Raw genomic sequence first — 16,570 nt, 5'->3', positions numbered from 1 at the left:
TCTGGCATTTGTACTGATGGAGCACCTGCAATGGCAGGGAAAAACACTGGACTAATAGGTCTTTTGCTCAGCTCTCACTGCTGGGATTGTTCCTCTTGTAGTGTACCATTGTGTCATACATCAAGAAAACTTAGCAGCTCAAACTCTGAGGATGGATCATGTTATGGGTCTGGTTGTATCCACGTTTAACTTTATTCGATCGCAAGCATTGAACCGTCGACAATTTAAAATTATGCTTGAGGAAATAGAATTTGAATACAAAGATGTAGCATATTACTGTAGTCAAGTGGTTCAGCAGCGCTAAAACACTGCAAAAGTTTTAGTCTGCTACCAGAGATTGATTTATTCATGAGAACAAGGGTCATGAGTGTGATGAGTTCAAAGATCAATTCTGGATCTCCGATTTGGCATTTCTAGCTGATATCGCAGAGCATATGTCAGTAGTGAACCTTCAGCTACAGGGAAAGAAACAGGACATATCTCAACTCTGGAGATACATCACTGCATTCAGGACAAAGCTTGAGCTGTAGGAGCAGCAACTCCGAGAGGAGAATTATGCTCACTTCAAAGCTCTGTCAGAGCGTCATCAGAATGGCCAATGCATTAAAGTCAACTCTGAGCAATACACCAACATCGTGTCAGCTCTATAAGCTGAATTTGCGAGATTTTTTCAGTTTGCAGAAACTGAAAAGAACATAAAAATATTTGCCGATCCATTTTCTGTCAACCCTAGCAGTGAACCAGCCGAGTAACAGATGGAGCTCATTGACTTGCAGATTAACGAATGTCTCAAACAACAACATCTCAGCCACGAACTCATAGAGTTTTATCATGATTTCTTTCCAGCTGGCACATATCCAGCTCTACATAAACATGCTTTTCGAATGGTCAGCCCCTTCGGCTCTACCTACTTATGTGAGCAGTTTTTCAGTCGCATGAAGCATACCAAAAGCAAATATCGCACCGGACTAACCGATGAGCATCTAGCTCAGCAGCTCAGAATTTCTTTTTCAGACTTAAACCTGACTTAGACAGGATTGTACGAGAGAAGCAGTACCAAGTGGCTCACTGAGAGTAGTATGCTCAGTACCATTACCAGTGAAAACTTAGCACCACAATATTTCTTCAACAAGGACACTGCACATAAATTTCATATTCATATGCTTTTTGTAATTACATGTATATGTATTTAAAACCAATATTTTGACGCATTTGCGATTTTGTAATTACACGTAGTTAAAGCCAATAGATTGATGTATTTGTTTTTTTGTAATTACATGTAGTTAAAATAAATATATTGACTGTGGAGAATGAAAATTACACATGATGGATGGAATCATGTTTAGCAATATATAAAATTATGGTAAATCAATTATTTGCGATATACATAGCAGCTATGTGTGGCCCCAAGCCTAGGTTTGACTTTACATAATGGCCCCCACTCTAAAAAAATTAGACACCTCTGCATATAAATGCTGACGCAACAAAAAATTCAATGTTTCACTCAAATGTTTCATTGAGTATTGGAGTTTTAGATATAGAATTTATAACCATTTTTTCTATATTCTCCTCTAAAAAACTTTTCCATCTCCAAAGGCTAACCCAGCCACAGGAGTTACCCTACAGGGATAGATACGGTAACGACAGGGCTTCCTACATGTAACACGCATAGTGACTTGGAGGAGTGGGTTTATCAGGATGATGATACTGTTATGGGTGGATGTGAAGAAATTATGTTATGCATAACTAATTCAAAGCCACGCACAACATCGATGTTGAAATTGCTTTGTCATTTCATTCTATTTTGACTATGTTTAGTTTGTGTACTTTTGCTTTGACACGTGAAAACTAATTTGCTTATTACTGGTTCAGGTCCAAGTAAAGGTGTTAAGCTGTCGTAAGCAATACTGATATTTACCAGTAAATGTTAATTCTTTATTTTGTAAGTCCAACAATTGAAATACACCACTAACAAAATTCTAAACAACAGTATTAATGACAAAAGGTTAGCTAATGACAAAACAGCTAATAAAAGTTACACCCTTACTCAAACGTTGTCCATGTTTACTTGCTCGATCCGTACGGCTGTGAGTTTCAATAGTCAGATGAGAGTCATGGCAGTTCTTAGGTAGAGAGGCTCGGTAGTTGAGATAAGGAAGTAAAAGCGAATCAGCTGATGATGGAGAAGGAGGCTCCATAGAGTGGGAAAAAGATAGAGAGGCGAGGCTCTAGAGGCAGAGGAGCGCGCCTCAGAAGGCGGAGGGAGCCTCAGCGGGTCTTGAGAGAGATAGATCGGTAGACAGAAAGGCTGAGTCGTTGGGACTGTTCTCTTTTATAGATGTCTCTGTTAGCCTGTGAGAAGGTGTTTAAAAGCTTCGGTTCTGTTCTTTATGTTGCAGAGGGCTAGCAATTGAGTGAACTTGTCTTAAGTAAGTCATGGGAGTGTAATTATTGGAAATGATGACTAACTTTAATTGTCTTGCATGATATCTTTCAATGGTTTTCTGGCATATCAATTGATGTCCCTTTCCTCATGAGCTACTTCCACAGGAGGTTTCTAAGCTGATTGTAGATCAGTATGTGATGACTGTCTTTATTGTAGGTCCTCAATTGTATAAGTTGTCATGTTCATTGTAATATTGCGTGTCTCCAGTGTTTAGGCGTTTCTCTATTATGCTATCTGCTTTTGCTAATACTTATACACAACAATACAAACGAATTGGCCAACTAAGTTAAGCAGGTAAACAATTAAAGTTCATGGTTGCACAATAACATGTAAGAAAAATCTGTTTATACTTGTTACCACAGACTTAGGACGTAATGTTTGAGCTCGCCGACGCGTCATGTTCCCTAGAGCCGAAGAGCTCCACAAGCTGTGAAACTATAAGACTCTGATCATCGGATGTGCACGAGATAGAATTTTTTACACTTTTCCACTTTCTGATCGTCTGCGTTCTAATCGCAGAATGTGATTGGACGGTAGTTGGCGAAAAGGAGCCATTGCTAATTACGCGATATATTCTCTGCGACTAACCAACGGTCAAGGCTTTGCAGTTACGCCTGAGGGCCATTATTTAACAAAACGTTCAATAACACGTATCTTAGTATAAACGTGGACCACAGTCTTTCAGTCATCAGCCTTCGAAGAATCGTTCAACGCGCTGTTTTAGAATTGACGCGATCTGTCGCGTTTGCAATTGCATTACCTTTAGCTTATACAGTATATAAGCTAAAGTCTCATTCATACTACACGATGAAGCTGCTGAATTCCTCATTTCTTATTATTTTTTGCATAATCTAAATAATTCATGAGCGTGTTATCATCATAGGCCTAATATTTATAGGAAACCAATTTTCACGAGTATACGTATTTAAAAAAAGGCGGTGATTTTGTCTTACGTATTGCTTAACTATTTTGTTTTTCGTGTATAATTACGATAATTACAGGTTTAATAGCATGCATAGGTCAAAATATCGTTTATTTATACTAATACAAAATAGCCAAGTAATTTTAACCATAGCTTAAATTATGCATATGTAGCGATATGATGCTGTAGACCTGTTGAGAACATTGACGAGAATAATAAATCACAACGTATTATGGAAAGCAAATCATGAGTGAGACCTATTGATTTAATGGTTGCTTATTTAGGTTCAACAAAATGTATATATGTGAAGGCATTAATTTTTGTAATGTACATTTGAAACCGCTGAAAGAAGTTTTAAACTGAATAAAAAAGAGCTTAGTTAAAAGTAAAGATACTGAATATCATCCTTCAATATAAATAACTGTAGGTAAAACTGTGAAATGACTAACCCAAGCTCTTTGTGATTAGAAAATAAAAATGCCTCGGTATTTCAACTTTGAATGACAACTTCTGCGATGGGTTGATTCATGTCTGTAAAAATTATACACATACTTCTACATGCATGTAACACTGCACATTCTAGCTCAATACACATACATTATCAGGTTTTATCCTCACTGCTAGATTAATGGCTCGCTACAATTTCATTTCAATATCACTGGTCCTACATTTTACCTTGTGTACATTTGTTATAGTTTATAGGTATGCTGTAAATGTGGGTAAATAGCCAAACAGCATTTGATATATTTTCATAGTCTTAAACATTTTCATATACCAGCCCATCGAATTTTTTATAATAATGCTAGAACTTGTTTAAAAGCTCTATAGCAGTCTCATCATCACAGTGAGAAAGTAACCTGCCAGGGAAGCTTAACACCATCAGTCCTAAGCTGCCAAACATTTTTCAACCTTATGGCACTGATGACTATTTTTTTGCAAAACAGCTGAACTTTTTTTTAAAACCAATGGTTGGGCAGACAACCTGTTAATGGCATATGTAAAATAAACATACAGATAAAGATCTTATTTTAACGGACTTAACGGACTTTCAGATTATTCACAATGCCATGCACCTAAATTTTATTAACATTTTATCTTGGACATAGAGGAGTACTGGCAGTTGAAGTAACAAGTCTGCTGCTGCTGTTCACTGCTTGCGCTTCCATTAGACTTTTAGTAGTGAGCACAAGTTCCTTTTATTTTATGCAATGCTGGTAAAAACTAAAAATGAGAACAACTAATGGGCTACGTAAAAATGCGAGTAAGATAAAAAAAAACAATGTTACATGAAGCAATAATGACAGTGAACACAAACCATCAACTTTACAGCTTATTCTTTAACAAAAGTCTTTGAGCAAACACACTTCTTTGGTTCTGTATACAGTGAAATTATAATTGAATGGTTGATGAGTGCTCAACGGCTTTAGAATATGTGCGTGGGATGGCTCTGAACTGAACATGGCCTCTCAAACAAGTAACTGACATGGTAACTGATTTGAGTTTTCGTAGTGATGGCTTGCACAGTAGAGTGTTTGCGTTTCGCTATTGTTTGTTGCTGTACCAATCATGATAAAAGATTTTTGCAAAGCAAGTATAGTTGTGTCTTGTTTTCTCCTGAGAAGAATTAGCGGGCTATGAGCCAAACTACACCTGGTCAGCGTCTAGTCTGTCACATTACCCCGCCAATATTAAAAGTTGACTAATGTTTCATTATCTTCATATAAGAGTTAATTTCCATATACAGTCAAACATGGATAACTCGAACTTCACGGGACCGAGCGAAAGTGTTCAAATTATCAGAGCGTTCAAGTTATCAGAGCACTGTCACAAGTCCATGTATTTACTTATTTATTAGTAGATACATGTACATATACAAACTATAATATAAATCAAAAGCAAAAATGGCTTGCTTCAAATTAAATGCTTCTAATGTAAAGTTTAAAACGTTTTTTATCAAAAAGTATAGAAATTTTTCTCTCATTTGAGATTGGTTTGTTGTTTGAGGTGATGTTATGCCAGGACGTTTTTTAGATTGGCATTGGCAAAACTTGATCGTTGTTGAAATGCTCAAAAGAAAAGACATCTTTTTCTTTTGAACGTTTTACCCACGATCAATTTTGCCGATTTTGGTTGAAGTCTATGCAAAGATTACCTCACTTTTAACTATGAGGTCAACAAAACACTATTTTCTCATGAAAACCTCAATAAATAATATTCACAAACAAACAAACTTTACCTTGCTTACGAAGGGCAATCGCTAAGCGGATGTTTGGTATAAATCAAATTTCACCAAACCTTTAGAAAAGTCGTTGACAAAATATTTTGCCGATGGTGGTAATAACGACGCTTATGAATTACGAAAAGTTGAGGTTTACCTCTATGGCTTGGAACAAAATGATTTTCTAAAGCGGTAACAACCGTTTCGGAAGCCGTTGGGCAAAAAACAGTTCGAGTTAACAGTGTTGAGTTCGAGTTATCTATAGCAATTTATCATTACGTGGGAACGGACCAAAGAAACCGTTCGAATTAACCATGTGTTATCTATGAAGCTATGTTAGCCATGTTAGCTATGAGCTATCCGTGGACGAGTTATCCATGTTTGACTGTACATAGTTTCACATTATTTCACATTTCAATAAGTTTTCCCGCATTCAATGAGTACACACATTATTTTCTATTACGCCCGCTTGGTGTACTCTTGCCAAAAACCCATGCCAAAACTGATATCCTCATTTCATATGTTGATACTAGTGTTAGTTTGACCTAAAACAAGAAACCTACTGCAACTGTTTGTTTTTCATATGTTATGCTACTGCAATATCTGACTGTTGTACGAATTATTTTAAATGGTAGTTGGGTAACTGTATTAGTCCTTTTTTTTAAATCATTTTTGCAACCCAGCACATCAATTGAATGAATTACATGTATTAAGGTGGTCAAAGTGTTGTCAGTGTAAACAAAGACCCAAAAAGTTCTGTATTCCATTTTCACTTGTTCACATGTACCTATTTGTAAAGTTCAGCAACAAAAACCGAGTGCTCATTTTTATCAGTAGTAGAGAACTCTGACTTTAAGTTTTGTTCCAACAGCATACAGCTCCAAGATTAAGAGTTTGCCTGTCACAATCATTGCTCATTTCAGTCTTATATGTATAATTATTGTTTGTAATTGCCATGTTTGAATAAAGAAAGGATCGGTAACCTAAATTAATCTTATATATATATACAGATATATATATGTACGTGTGAATGAGGAGAGCACCATGTCGGACTCGGATGATGATATAACACTTGTCCCTAAGCGGCAGAAACTTGTTCATCATGGCACTCTTGAAGAACACATGAAAAGACATGGGAGAAACACAGACTCCTTAATACAGACTGGAATAGATGCAGGCAATATAAATGTCAGTGATGGTGAGTATTCTACAGGCCATTTATTTTCTTTAGACAATGATTGTCTAACATAGCAATTTTGCTGAAATGCATTTCTTCACTGTGGTATTTCTTTCATCCACCATTTTTTAAATCGTGAATACACTATGAGTTCTGGATGTAATGCTTTAATGTTATGCAGAAGTTGTACACAGCTGTATTCTGGATAACAATGTAAAATCATGGCTGCTTCTCTTTATAAGTGCATTTGTTCAAGTCAGTTTTCATCAGTCTGCTAACTTAGCATGGCCTCCCTGTTCAATTCTTAGGTGACATACTTTCTACCGCTACTACTTTAAAACAGAATGTTGTCGTCCATCTGAATAAGCTAACTTCGTTATATATTTTTACACTGATATTTGTTTTTACTATGTCATGGAACCACAAGATTTTTTGCAGAAAAAATTCTTAATAGTTTTAACGCAGACCAAACAAGTTGTATACAGTGCGTCGTCGGGTTACATTGACCCTGTTATACGATTTTTTCGCTCTACGATGTACATGTAGAACACAATGATTTTTCGCATGATGCACAATATTTTTCATCATACTTAATCAACAAAAACTTCTCTCGAAATTGAAATTCAGCAGTAGTATAGCAGTACTATTCTCTGAAATCCCTCTAACAACGAATGGAAGCGATACGATGCTTGATCTCGCTCAGTTCGGTGTTATTTGTTATTAGTTATTGTGAAAACGAAACTGGAAACATATAAGGGAAAAATTTTAGCCGATGAAAAAGTTGAAGTTCAGTAAAACAATTAAAAATACATGCTAAAACTTAGCTTTAATTATGTGTTTAGTAAGCTAAATTCATTTAAGTTGAGTTCAACGTTTATATTATCTCTGCCTCGAAGGTAAGAACTCCCTATAGTACGTCCTGCACTTAATGCATTGCAACGTTACATTTTATTGCCAATCATAACCACTGAATACAGCAAAGTTACTGTAGGTAATTATAGTTACTAAAATTAACATATTATTTTGTTACTAATTTTTAATATGTTCAGCACATATATAAAATTTGGATAATTTTTACCAGTGGGTGTTCGCATTAGATATTTGCTATGGGTTTTTCTACTCCTTTATACAAGATTTCTGCCTTATGATGCCAACACAAGAATGAATCAGTATCGTAAGACGGGGTCCACTATATTCCATTTTACTTGTTCATATTTATGTGTAGAATTTATCCAATTAGTAAAAGTATTCTAATTTGTTGCATTATCTGGATATTGAATGTTGCTAGTTATGTTCTTTGGCAGGAAACACAATGGAAATCACTGGTGGAGAGCCTAGCGATAGCACCAAAGCCATGCTTGCCGAGTTTGAGCGTAGAAAAAGGGTAATTTCTATTCCTATTTTTATTCATAACATAGTTGTCCTTTCTTTTAGCTTAGCTTTTTATTGAGAAGGCAACTACAATAAGTTTATTTTTATATCAGCTTAAAAGCATATTGTATAGATATCCAGGATAATAAAAGGTGTATTTTGCTCTTACATGTAGGCTTTAAGTTAAAGTGACTGGCAGATGTTGAGTAACATATTTTATAAACTGGGGGAAAGCAAACTTACATAACATACCATTGGACTCTATCTGTTTAACAGTTTAGCAATATCAAAGTTTCTAACACATTTCTTTCACGTTGTAAAACTTTGGCTATTTGATAGAACAGAGTGTTTTTAATCAAGCTACATATGTATCAATCTGTTGTTGACCTTGAATATCGTGGATAAATGAGTGCCTTTCGACGTTTATGTAAAATGTTCATTACAGGATTAATTTGTCATTTAGTCGGTATATGATTTTTACAAGGGCTTTTGTGGTTATGCGTTATTTAATTTATAATCATTTCAGATTATAAGAGAAATTGTTCCAAAGACTTAATGTACTTGCAATGGTTTTCATTCTCGTATACATGCTTTAGCGTGCTAAGTAGCTATCACCTTCGTAAATATATATCACATGTTGTTTCAGTAACAAATTTGGCTGTGCATTTTTGTATATTATATTATTATATGTTTATTATTTATATTATATATTATATTGTTATTTGTATTTATGCCCTGTAGGTATCAGCATTTCAAGTCAAAATAGAATAAACCTAAATTGATGATCGACTCTGCAGCTTCATGATTTGTTTTCATTCTATCCAGTTAAATAGGTCACTCGGTAGCATCTTTATCTATTTGCTGTAGAACTCTGTGGCTTGTCATTACTCTGATGAACTGGAAAATTAGTAGTGGATTCTATGAATATAATTACACACCATATTGATAGCTGTCACTGTGTTATCAAATCTAGCAGTTCGAATCAAGTTTAATGTTTCTACTAAAGTGCCCAAAACTTACTGCATTCAAAAAGGTAATTATTATCTGATGTTTCACAATCATTTTGTGTTACATCAGGGTAGTCATCTGGTTTTAAAGTATAACTGTAGTTATAAGAGATATGATGTATATCCCTAGCTAGATAGGGTTGGTCTATTTCTGCTATTTTAGTCTTTGTTGAGATTTAAAAATATATGTGTTTATAGCATCATAAGAGCAATGATATTATTATTTATTTACTTGAGTATTTCACAGATCAGGTCATAAGTATTTTGGATACTTTTTTGCATTAAAAACGGTTTGATCTTAATGAAGCCAGCCGTTGTTTATATCAGATCTGTCTTCTTTAATCCATCGATTGAAAACGAATCTCTTCATTATTTCTGCTGACCAATCGGTAGAACTCGCGTTGTTGAGTGACAATGTGGAACAATTGCTATAAGTGTCGGATGGCTAGAATCTTCTGTAAGAATTACATATTTGCCTGTTAGAACTCTGTTTGAACTAGTCAAGTTTCTGACCTACTGCTATAACTACTAATGCCTTCCATTTAGACATTTGATGAACGTCAAACAAAAACGCTAACACAAACTTCAAACCTACTCATGCTTGATTCTACTTTACAATAGAAGTTCCTACTGTAAAGATTAACATAATTGAACATGCTGGTATAGTTGTTCATTTTGGCCCTTACTATACGCCTCATATTTACAACAGGTTGTAACTAGCCCCCACATCTCTGCTGGCAGTACCAGTTGTGATTATTTACAAGGTTATGCAACTGGTACCAATATGTGACAGACACCTTCCGCCTCCTTTAGATGCTAGCTCATTAATCTTCTCTTTGCTCAAAGTAATTATTTTCAAAATGAAAGTTTTCTAGAGTGTTTGCCCACGTAATAATAAATGAGCTATGTTATTTTTACAATTTACCTATAAATACATGTATATCTGTATTTCAACGAACAACTTATTATCGTTTACCCGTTCAACAAACCAGTAACCGGTAAGACAGACATCTTAGCGGTAAACAGTAAGATGTCTGTTGTTAGTTCAACAAAAAAGTTCACTATAATTCAGCTAAGTCACACTGGGTCTATAATATCCTTTACTGATGTTATCATTTTTAACATGCACAAACAAACTTATATGTCAAGAAAGTTTCTTGAAAGCATTGTTTGGGTGCATGCTTTGGTTTGTCTCTGTTGCGCATTGTCTGAGTTAAAGATGGCAACCCGTACCAGCCTGGTGTCAAATTTGGTTAGGGCTCTTTAGCTTTCATCATTCATTTCTTATATAAATGTTTTGTTTTTGCGTCCTTTGCATTACTTGTGGTTAACCAATAGCTTATCCGCTTTTTATCGGCCGTGTCTAATTATTTTAGGCGCGTCATATTGCGGTCCCAACGGATGATGCTGAAGTGAAGGTTAAGTTGAGGTCAATGAAAGAACCAATATGTTTTTTTGGTGAAGGACCTGCTGACCGGAGAGAACGGTTAAGGGACCTTCTTTCCCGTCAAGGAGAAATTCAGGCAAGGCAAGAAGAGCAACAGAAAAAGCAAGAATCCATTAAGAAAGAGCAGGTAAGTATCAAAGATATGCTTCTGCTTAGCAAACAGCTAGTTAACCGTAGACAGGCAAATATACATGTATAAAGACCCCAATGGAAAAACCAGTGATGTCACACTTGGGTTTTTTGGAGTTATTGCTACCTACTTGTTGTATTGTGGTCTTCATCTATATTCATAGTATAAGTCAGAGATATATAACCTAAAAGCAAACAGTCGTTTAATTTCACTTACGTTATTTTATCGGTTGACAGAGAAGAAGTGTAAAGCAGTTCACTGAAAATTATGATTTTAAGTTATGTCGGTATAGTGTAAGTGTAAAAATAGTTGCTAATCTCAGATGACTTATAATACTTGTAGGAGAATATAACCTGGTACCACGAAGGCACATTAGCTTTGAAGGAAGCACGCATTGTCATTGCCAAGTATTCGCTACCACGGGCTCATACTAGACTCAAACAGGAACGAGATAATGTGCTCATAACGTTAACTCAAAAACAGGCAAAACTACAAGAACTAACTAAGACTATGCAGGTAATGTCATGGCTAACGAAACCCACATCGACTGGCCTCTGGTATTATACCGCTGAAATGATTATTCTTTGATGTATTCTACAGTGTATCATTATTTTGCAGGAAGCTGCACAGTACATACATATGATTGATTTTTTAAAGAAAACCTCTATTAAGTAACAGTAAAGTTACAGTATCACGAAATCACTGTGCATTTTCAAGCCAGGTTGTGAGGAAAAATCTCAAAGTAAGCCAGGTATTTAATAAAGGACTTGTAGTTTTGTGGTAACCTGAAAATCCTCAATCTTTTGCTATGATATCCCCTCGCAGTTAAAAATAAACAGTTTTTTATTTGGAAATGCTTTATTAACATTTAAACAACAAGAAACCATGGCATAGCAACTAAGCAAATAGTCAGTAAAAGCCATGGGTAATTTCTCAGTAGCAGACAACTCTGACTTTGAGTTTTGTTACAGCACCAATGATACAGCTCCGAGATCAGGAGTTTGCCTGGCACAGTTTTTGCTCTTTCTAGTTGTCGCTTCTCAAGATTCTACAGCGATGTGGTCAAAAGTCAAAGTTTGATCGCAAATTAAATATAGTTTGGATAAACATATCATGCATGGGGTGATAATTGATGGTATTTTGATGTAGATTTGCTCTGGGTTTGCTTTGTTATGCTCATTCACAGATGACTATCCAGGTGAATAATAAAACATTTTATCTGTAATAATCGATGTGAACTTCTCACACACATTTATATTCATATAGCTAACCACAATAATTATGCCAAAATTATATTCTAGAATTAATTAAATATATCTATTTGGGTGAGCTGGTGGGCTGTCATTGTCACTCATTATCATTGCTACTCTTTAATATCTCACGTATATCCTTCTAATTTACTGGCCCTGTATTTCATTGATAGTAAGTGTACCTTTAGCTTTAGAACTATAATAACTAATAGTCCTTCGCTCATGGTCTTCTCAAAGCATATTTTACGGCGTTTTAAAAGTGATACTTATAATCTGCGCTAGATACAAATCGAAGTTCTGGCAAGTAATTAAGAAATATCTGGAAACAGCTTAGAGGTTTGCAGGACAGCAATCTCGCAAATATGTGATAAGTATTTTATTATACTTTCGAGTTCATATTGTCTCTGCAACAATTAGATTCCCATTTAGCGTGTTTCACCATTTATCATTCATACGCCTACACTAGAATGTGGTAATTTCTCTTTTCGTCATATGCATGTATCTCCGGTTTAAAGTCCTAACTAAACTGAATAGCCATAACAACTTGTGGCGTGTTTTTAAGGATTACAAAATGTTTTCACAGTTGCTGTTATGGAGCAGTAGCCCGTTCTTACCATCTGTTGTTTCATAAGGAATTCTCATTCTATTGACTGGTGCCAAATGGAAACAGATCACACTACTATTGCTGTTACTGGCCCACTGCTTTCAGCAGGCCTGGTTATGAAAATACCATCTCCAAATCACCTAGCATATAAGCAATTACCTTGAGTAGTCATGCTGCACCGAGCGATGGTTGCATGTAATTTGTGCTTTCCGAGTAACTTTATAATTGTCTTGTTTATTAGATCTGCAGTTGGGCACTGATGAGAAAAGCCACTATTAAACTTTAAATGAGTCTTCAGAATGACTGAGTATTTTTACTGTGAAAGTTAAGGTAGTTAGACCTTATCGTATTTGTTTTCACCGCAATCTGGTGTCATTGTTTGCATTAATTCCTTTATCTATTATGTTTTTTATAATTATGTTAGTGAGTGACTTTATTATACTTTATTATAGTCTACTTTATACTAATTATTGTTGACGTGGATATGGACAGCGCTCATTTCACAAGGAACATGTAGTTCTATTAGGATTTAAGATTATATGCGGTGTTACTGTGTTGCACATTAATTTTATAAAAGTAAAATCGTGTTCAACTTCCAATTAATAATGGACTAGTAACATTTTTTAACTTTGATTGTTAGGAGATATCATTCAATGAACTGAACAGCATTACAAAATCATTTTATTGCGCTAAGACTTTGACGCTTTAGTTTAATGGCTGTATATAGTAATTATAGCGCTAAAGTAAGTCAATTGGCGCAAACAGAAATGGTTGCTAGTTAAAAGCTGACGCATTCAGTTTTAGAAAAGATTTTGTTTAATATTCTAAAGTTTTGTCGCTCCAAGCAAAGTTTGTTGGAATTATCACATTTCTTTTTCACGAGTGCATGATTCCAAAGTGAAGGTCCTCTCTCTTAAATACATGTATGTACCCAGTGGCCTAGTACCTAAAACAAACCTAATTAATTGGCGCAGCACATTTTTTGACCCCTGTTTACTATGCCATTCAAGCTTTACTAGTTTATGCTGGCTGGCTAACCTTTCCGTGAGCTGTTAGTACCTGGCAAGGCTACTTTAAAAATACGTGCAGGCGCCATTACACTGCGAAGCTATCACCACCATCAGACAACCAACACTTGTGGTCACAGCTGACCATTCCAGCTAAATAGTAAAGGCTTTAATAATAATCTATCACATCTTTTTTGTAGTCATTTACAAACGAAGCCAGTCAGATAGGTGATAGCCGCCCCATTTCCTACTGCGAGTTCTCTCCTAATTCCGAATGCCTGGTTACGGCAAGCTGGTCAGGTCTCTGCAAATTGTGGTCCATTCCCAGTTGTGAGCTTGTTCGTACCTTAAAAGGTAAGCAGCTTATTTAGGCCATAATCAAGTGCTTGCCACGCATTACCATAGCACAGTTTGATAGTGTCAAACAGCGGTTTCTTGCCGTCTCAGGTGTTAGGAGCATCTTTGGAAAATTTATGATTTTTAATTTGACAACTGGTCTTAACTGCACTAGTATGTTTCATTAGCTATGCGTTGCATACAATTTGTTTTTTCACATTGGTTGGGAGAAGAAACTAGTTTACATATTTATATAAATCAGGACCTCGATACAGCCTGGCCTTTGACAATGTGTTAATGTCGCCTTGCCACCGACCTTTTCATCGTAGCTGATTGGCAGCAGTACATTGCTATTGTAGCTGTAAAAAATATTTAAAAGGAGGTATGACACTGACATTGTCTTTGCATTTCGCGAAACCGGTGACGGATTCGACAGCATTGTTTTAATTTGGAGAAATAATTTCATAAAGCGGCATCAAATAATTCGGCATGCATACACTCAAACAGTTTCTCAGGCTAATGACAATTTCGTCAATTGTTTGCGGTATCGATATGAACCTGACCTTCAACTCAGCTGGTTGGAGCTTAGCTAAGCAGAATACTTTGACTTATTACATTGATGGAAGCATATAATTACATCACTTTTATTTGGGTCAGACAGTTTTTAAAAAATAGCCTTAATTAGCCGAATATGAGTGAATGAAAGGCTCTAATGTCTAAAGTCTAACATAATTGTATGGCTTTCTTGTCCTGCCTTATTTCCATTCATTTCTAATGCTATATAAATTTGAGTAATGTTATATCATATATTATTTTATACAATAATTAATATTTATTGAATTTTTGTTTTGGTTTTATCAAACCTTTCAGTTATTTTAAAACAGCACATGCAAAGAATACTATGAAAACCACCAAGTTTTATTGCATATTCAGAAATTAATATTTGTGGTTGTCAGGATTTAAACTGTCCAAGGAAGGCAACTCTATAACTTGTTCCTATGCGAAATACGAAAATGTCTAACTATGAAAAGCTGCTACAAAACTAAGTTGTTAAAATTCTGTGTCACGCTTTCTTTCAACATCAAATCTCTGATCATTGGTAGTCTTGCTTAGAAGGCAAGTGCTTGAATACTTTGGTGCAGTGAAGATGCGAGTGCTGTTTCTGAGAGAGGATGGAGAACAGCTTAGAACAATGGATAGAAGTTTTGGCAGATCAAGAAATATCAAATCCATCGTGTTTTTTTATGTCATCACCCTGTTTGCACATGCGCTCGTCCACAAAAAAGCCGCCATCTTTGTAGAAAACGATCGTCATTCTCTTGATAAATAATATTTTTCGGTGTTGTTTTGATATTAAAATAAAAAATTTGCAAACGCAAGCATTGTTTGCAATAATTAATTGCAGAAGCTTTGTGTTTTTAACGATAAAAGTTGTCCATAAAGATGGCAGACAACGATAGAATGACGTCACGAAAAAACGAAGGATTGATATTGACAAGCTTTGAGCTTTTGTGGAAGACATGAAAGCTAAGGGTGTTTGAAGAAGAAACAAAGGACTAGGACTCAGTCATACAATTAGACACACTTGAAACAGATTAGAATGAACACTAATATTGAAAAATTGATGACCGTGAAGAGGGCAGAGGTGAGATATGAAAAAACAAATTAATTCAACAGAAACAAACCACCAAAGCAATTATTTTTTTCAAGTTTTTGAGTACTAAGTAGATCAGCTGCCATCGCATATTTGCTAACAACGTACAAAAAAAATTTTTGTTAATGAGCTATTATATTCAGCTACAAATAGAATGTCATACGCTTAACTTTGAACACTCACTCTTGAAAAACACACCACATCTATTTACCACACACCTATTTATCTAATAATAAATCTAAAATGTTTTCTTCGGAATGCTTGTGATTTTTAATAAAAATTGAAATCCAAATTTAACCAAATGTTGCTAGAAAAGCTGAGAACCAAAGACATTTGGCAATCTAATAAAATATCAGGAGATAGGCTACAATTGATGGTAGACATTCAAATGTGTCAGCGTATATACCGATATATGTACATATACTGGTTGTATTGATAAGATAGGATGTTGAGGAAGTATAGCCGTAGAAGTTCAATGTTGTGCCGTGCTCTCGTGTTGCACTGAAGGGAGCTTCTAGATTATATATATATATATATATATATATATATACACATGTATATATATATATATATATTATATATATCTCCTCGGCTTCCTCATTGGTTTGCTGTGGTGTTTGCACTTTTGTCAAGCACTGTGAGGATTCTTTGTTCATTCCTTTGAGGCTACTCAATGGTTACAGATTCTGTGGAGGCATGGCTGCCAGTCATGGTATCATATCGCTGGTTGAACTACTGCATGTCTGCCAGTCATGGTATCATATCGCTGGTTGAACTACTGCATGTCTGCCAGTCATAGTATCATATCGCTGGTTGAACTACTGCATGTCTGCCAGTCATGGTATCATATCGCTGGTTGAACTACTGCATGTCTGCCAGTCATAGTATCATATCGCTGGTTGAACTACTAATTAGAAAAGTCTTACCTGATGCAAGACTTAAATTTAAGCAAAAACAAACTGTTACGTAAATAGCACGGAAATATTTGTACTGTAAATGTT

The 16,570-nt window shown here is 35.4% G+C and overlaps 1 protein-coding gene across 1 annotated transcript in view; it reads left to right on the top strand.

The window, feature by feature from the left end:
• Positions 1-6,601: 6,601 nt before the first annotated feature.
• LOC137403739 (U4/U6 small nuclear ribonucleoprotein Prp4-like) overlaps positions 6,602-16,570 on the top strand; it is a 47,877-nt gene continuing 37,908 nt past the window's right edge. The window contains exons 1-5 of the mRNA XM_068089759.1: positions 6,602-6,784; positions 8,068-8,147; positions 10,518-10,715; positions 11,061-11,234; positions 13,780-13,933. Coding sequence (XP_067945860.1) covers positions 6,631-6,784; positions 8,068-8,147; positions 10,518-10,715; positions 11,061-11,234; positions 13,780-13,933 — 760 coding nt within the window. The 5' untranslated portion in view covers positions 6,602-6,630. The remainder of the gene's footprint in view (positions 6,785-8,067; positions 8,148-10,517; positions 10,716-11,060; positions 11,235-13,779; positions 13,934-16,570) is intronic.

Source organism: Watersipora subatra, chromosome 9, assembly GCF_963576615.1.
Source record: "Watersipora subatra chromosome 9, tzWatSuba1.1, whole genome shotgun sequence".
Classification (NCBI taxonomy): domain Eukaryota; kingdom Metazoa; phylum Bryozoa; class Gymnolaemata; order Cheilostomatida; family Watersiporidae; genus Watersipora; species Watersipora subatra.
Note: the sequence above shows the minus strand (reverse complement) of the source record. Positions and strands in the feature narration are given on the sequence as shown.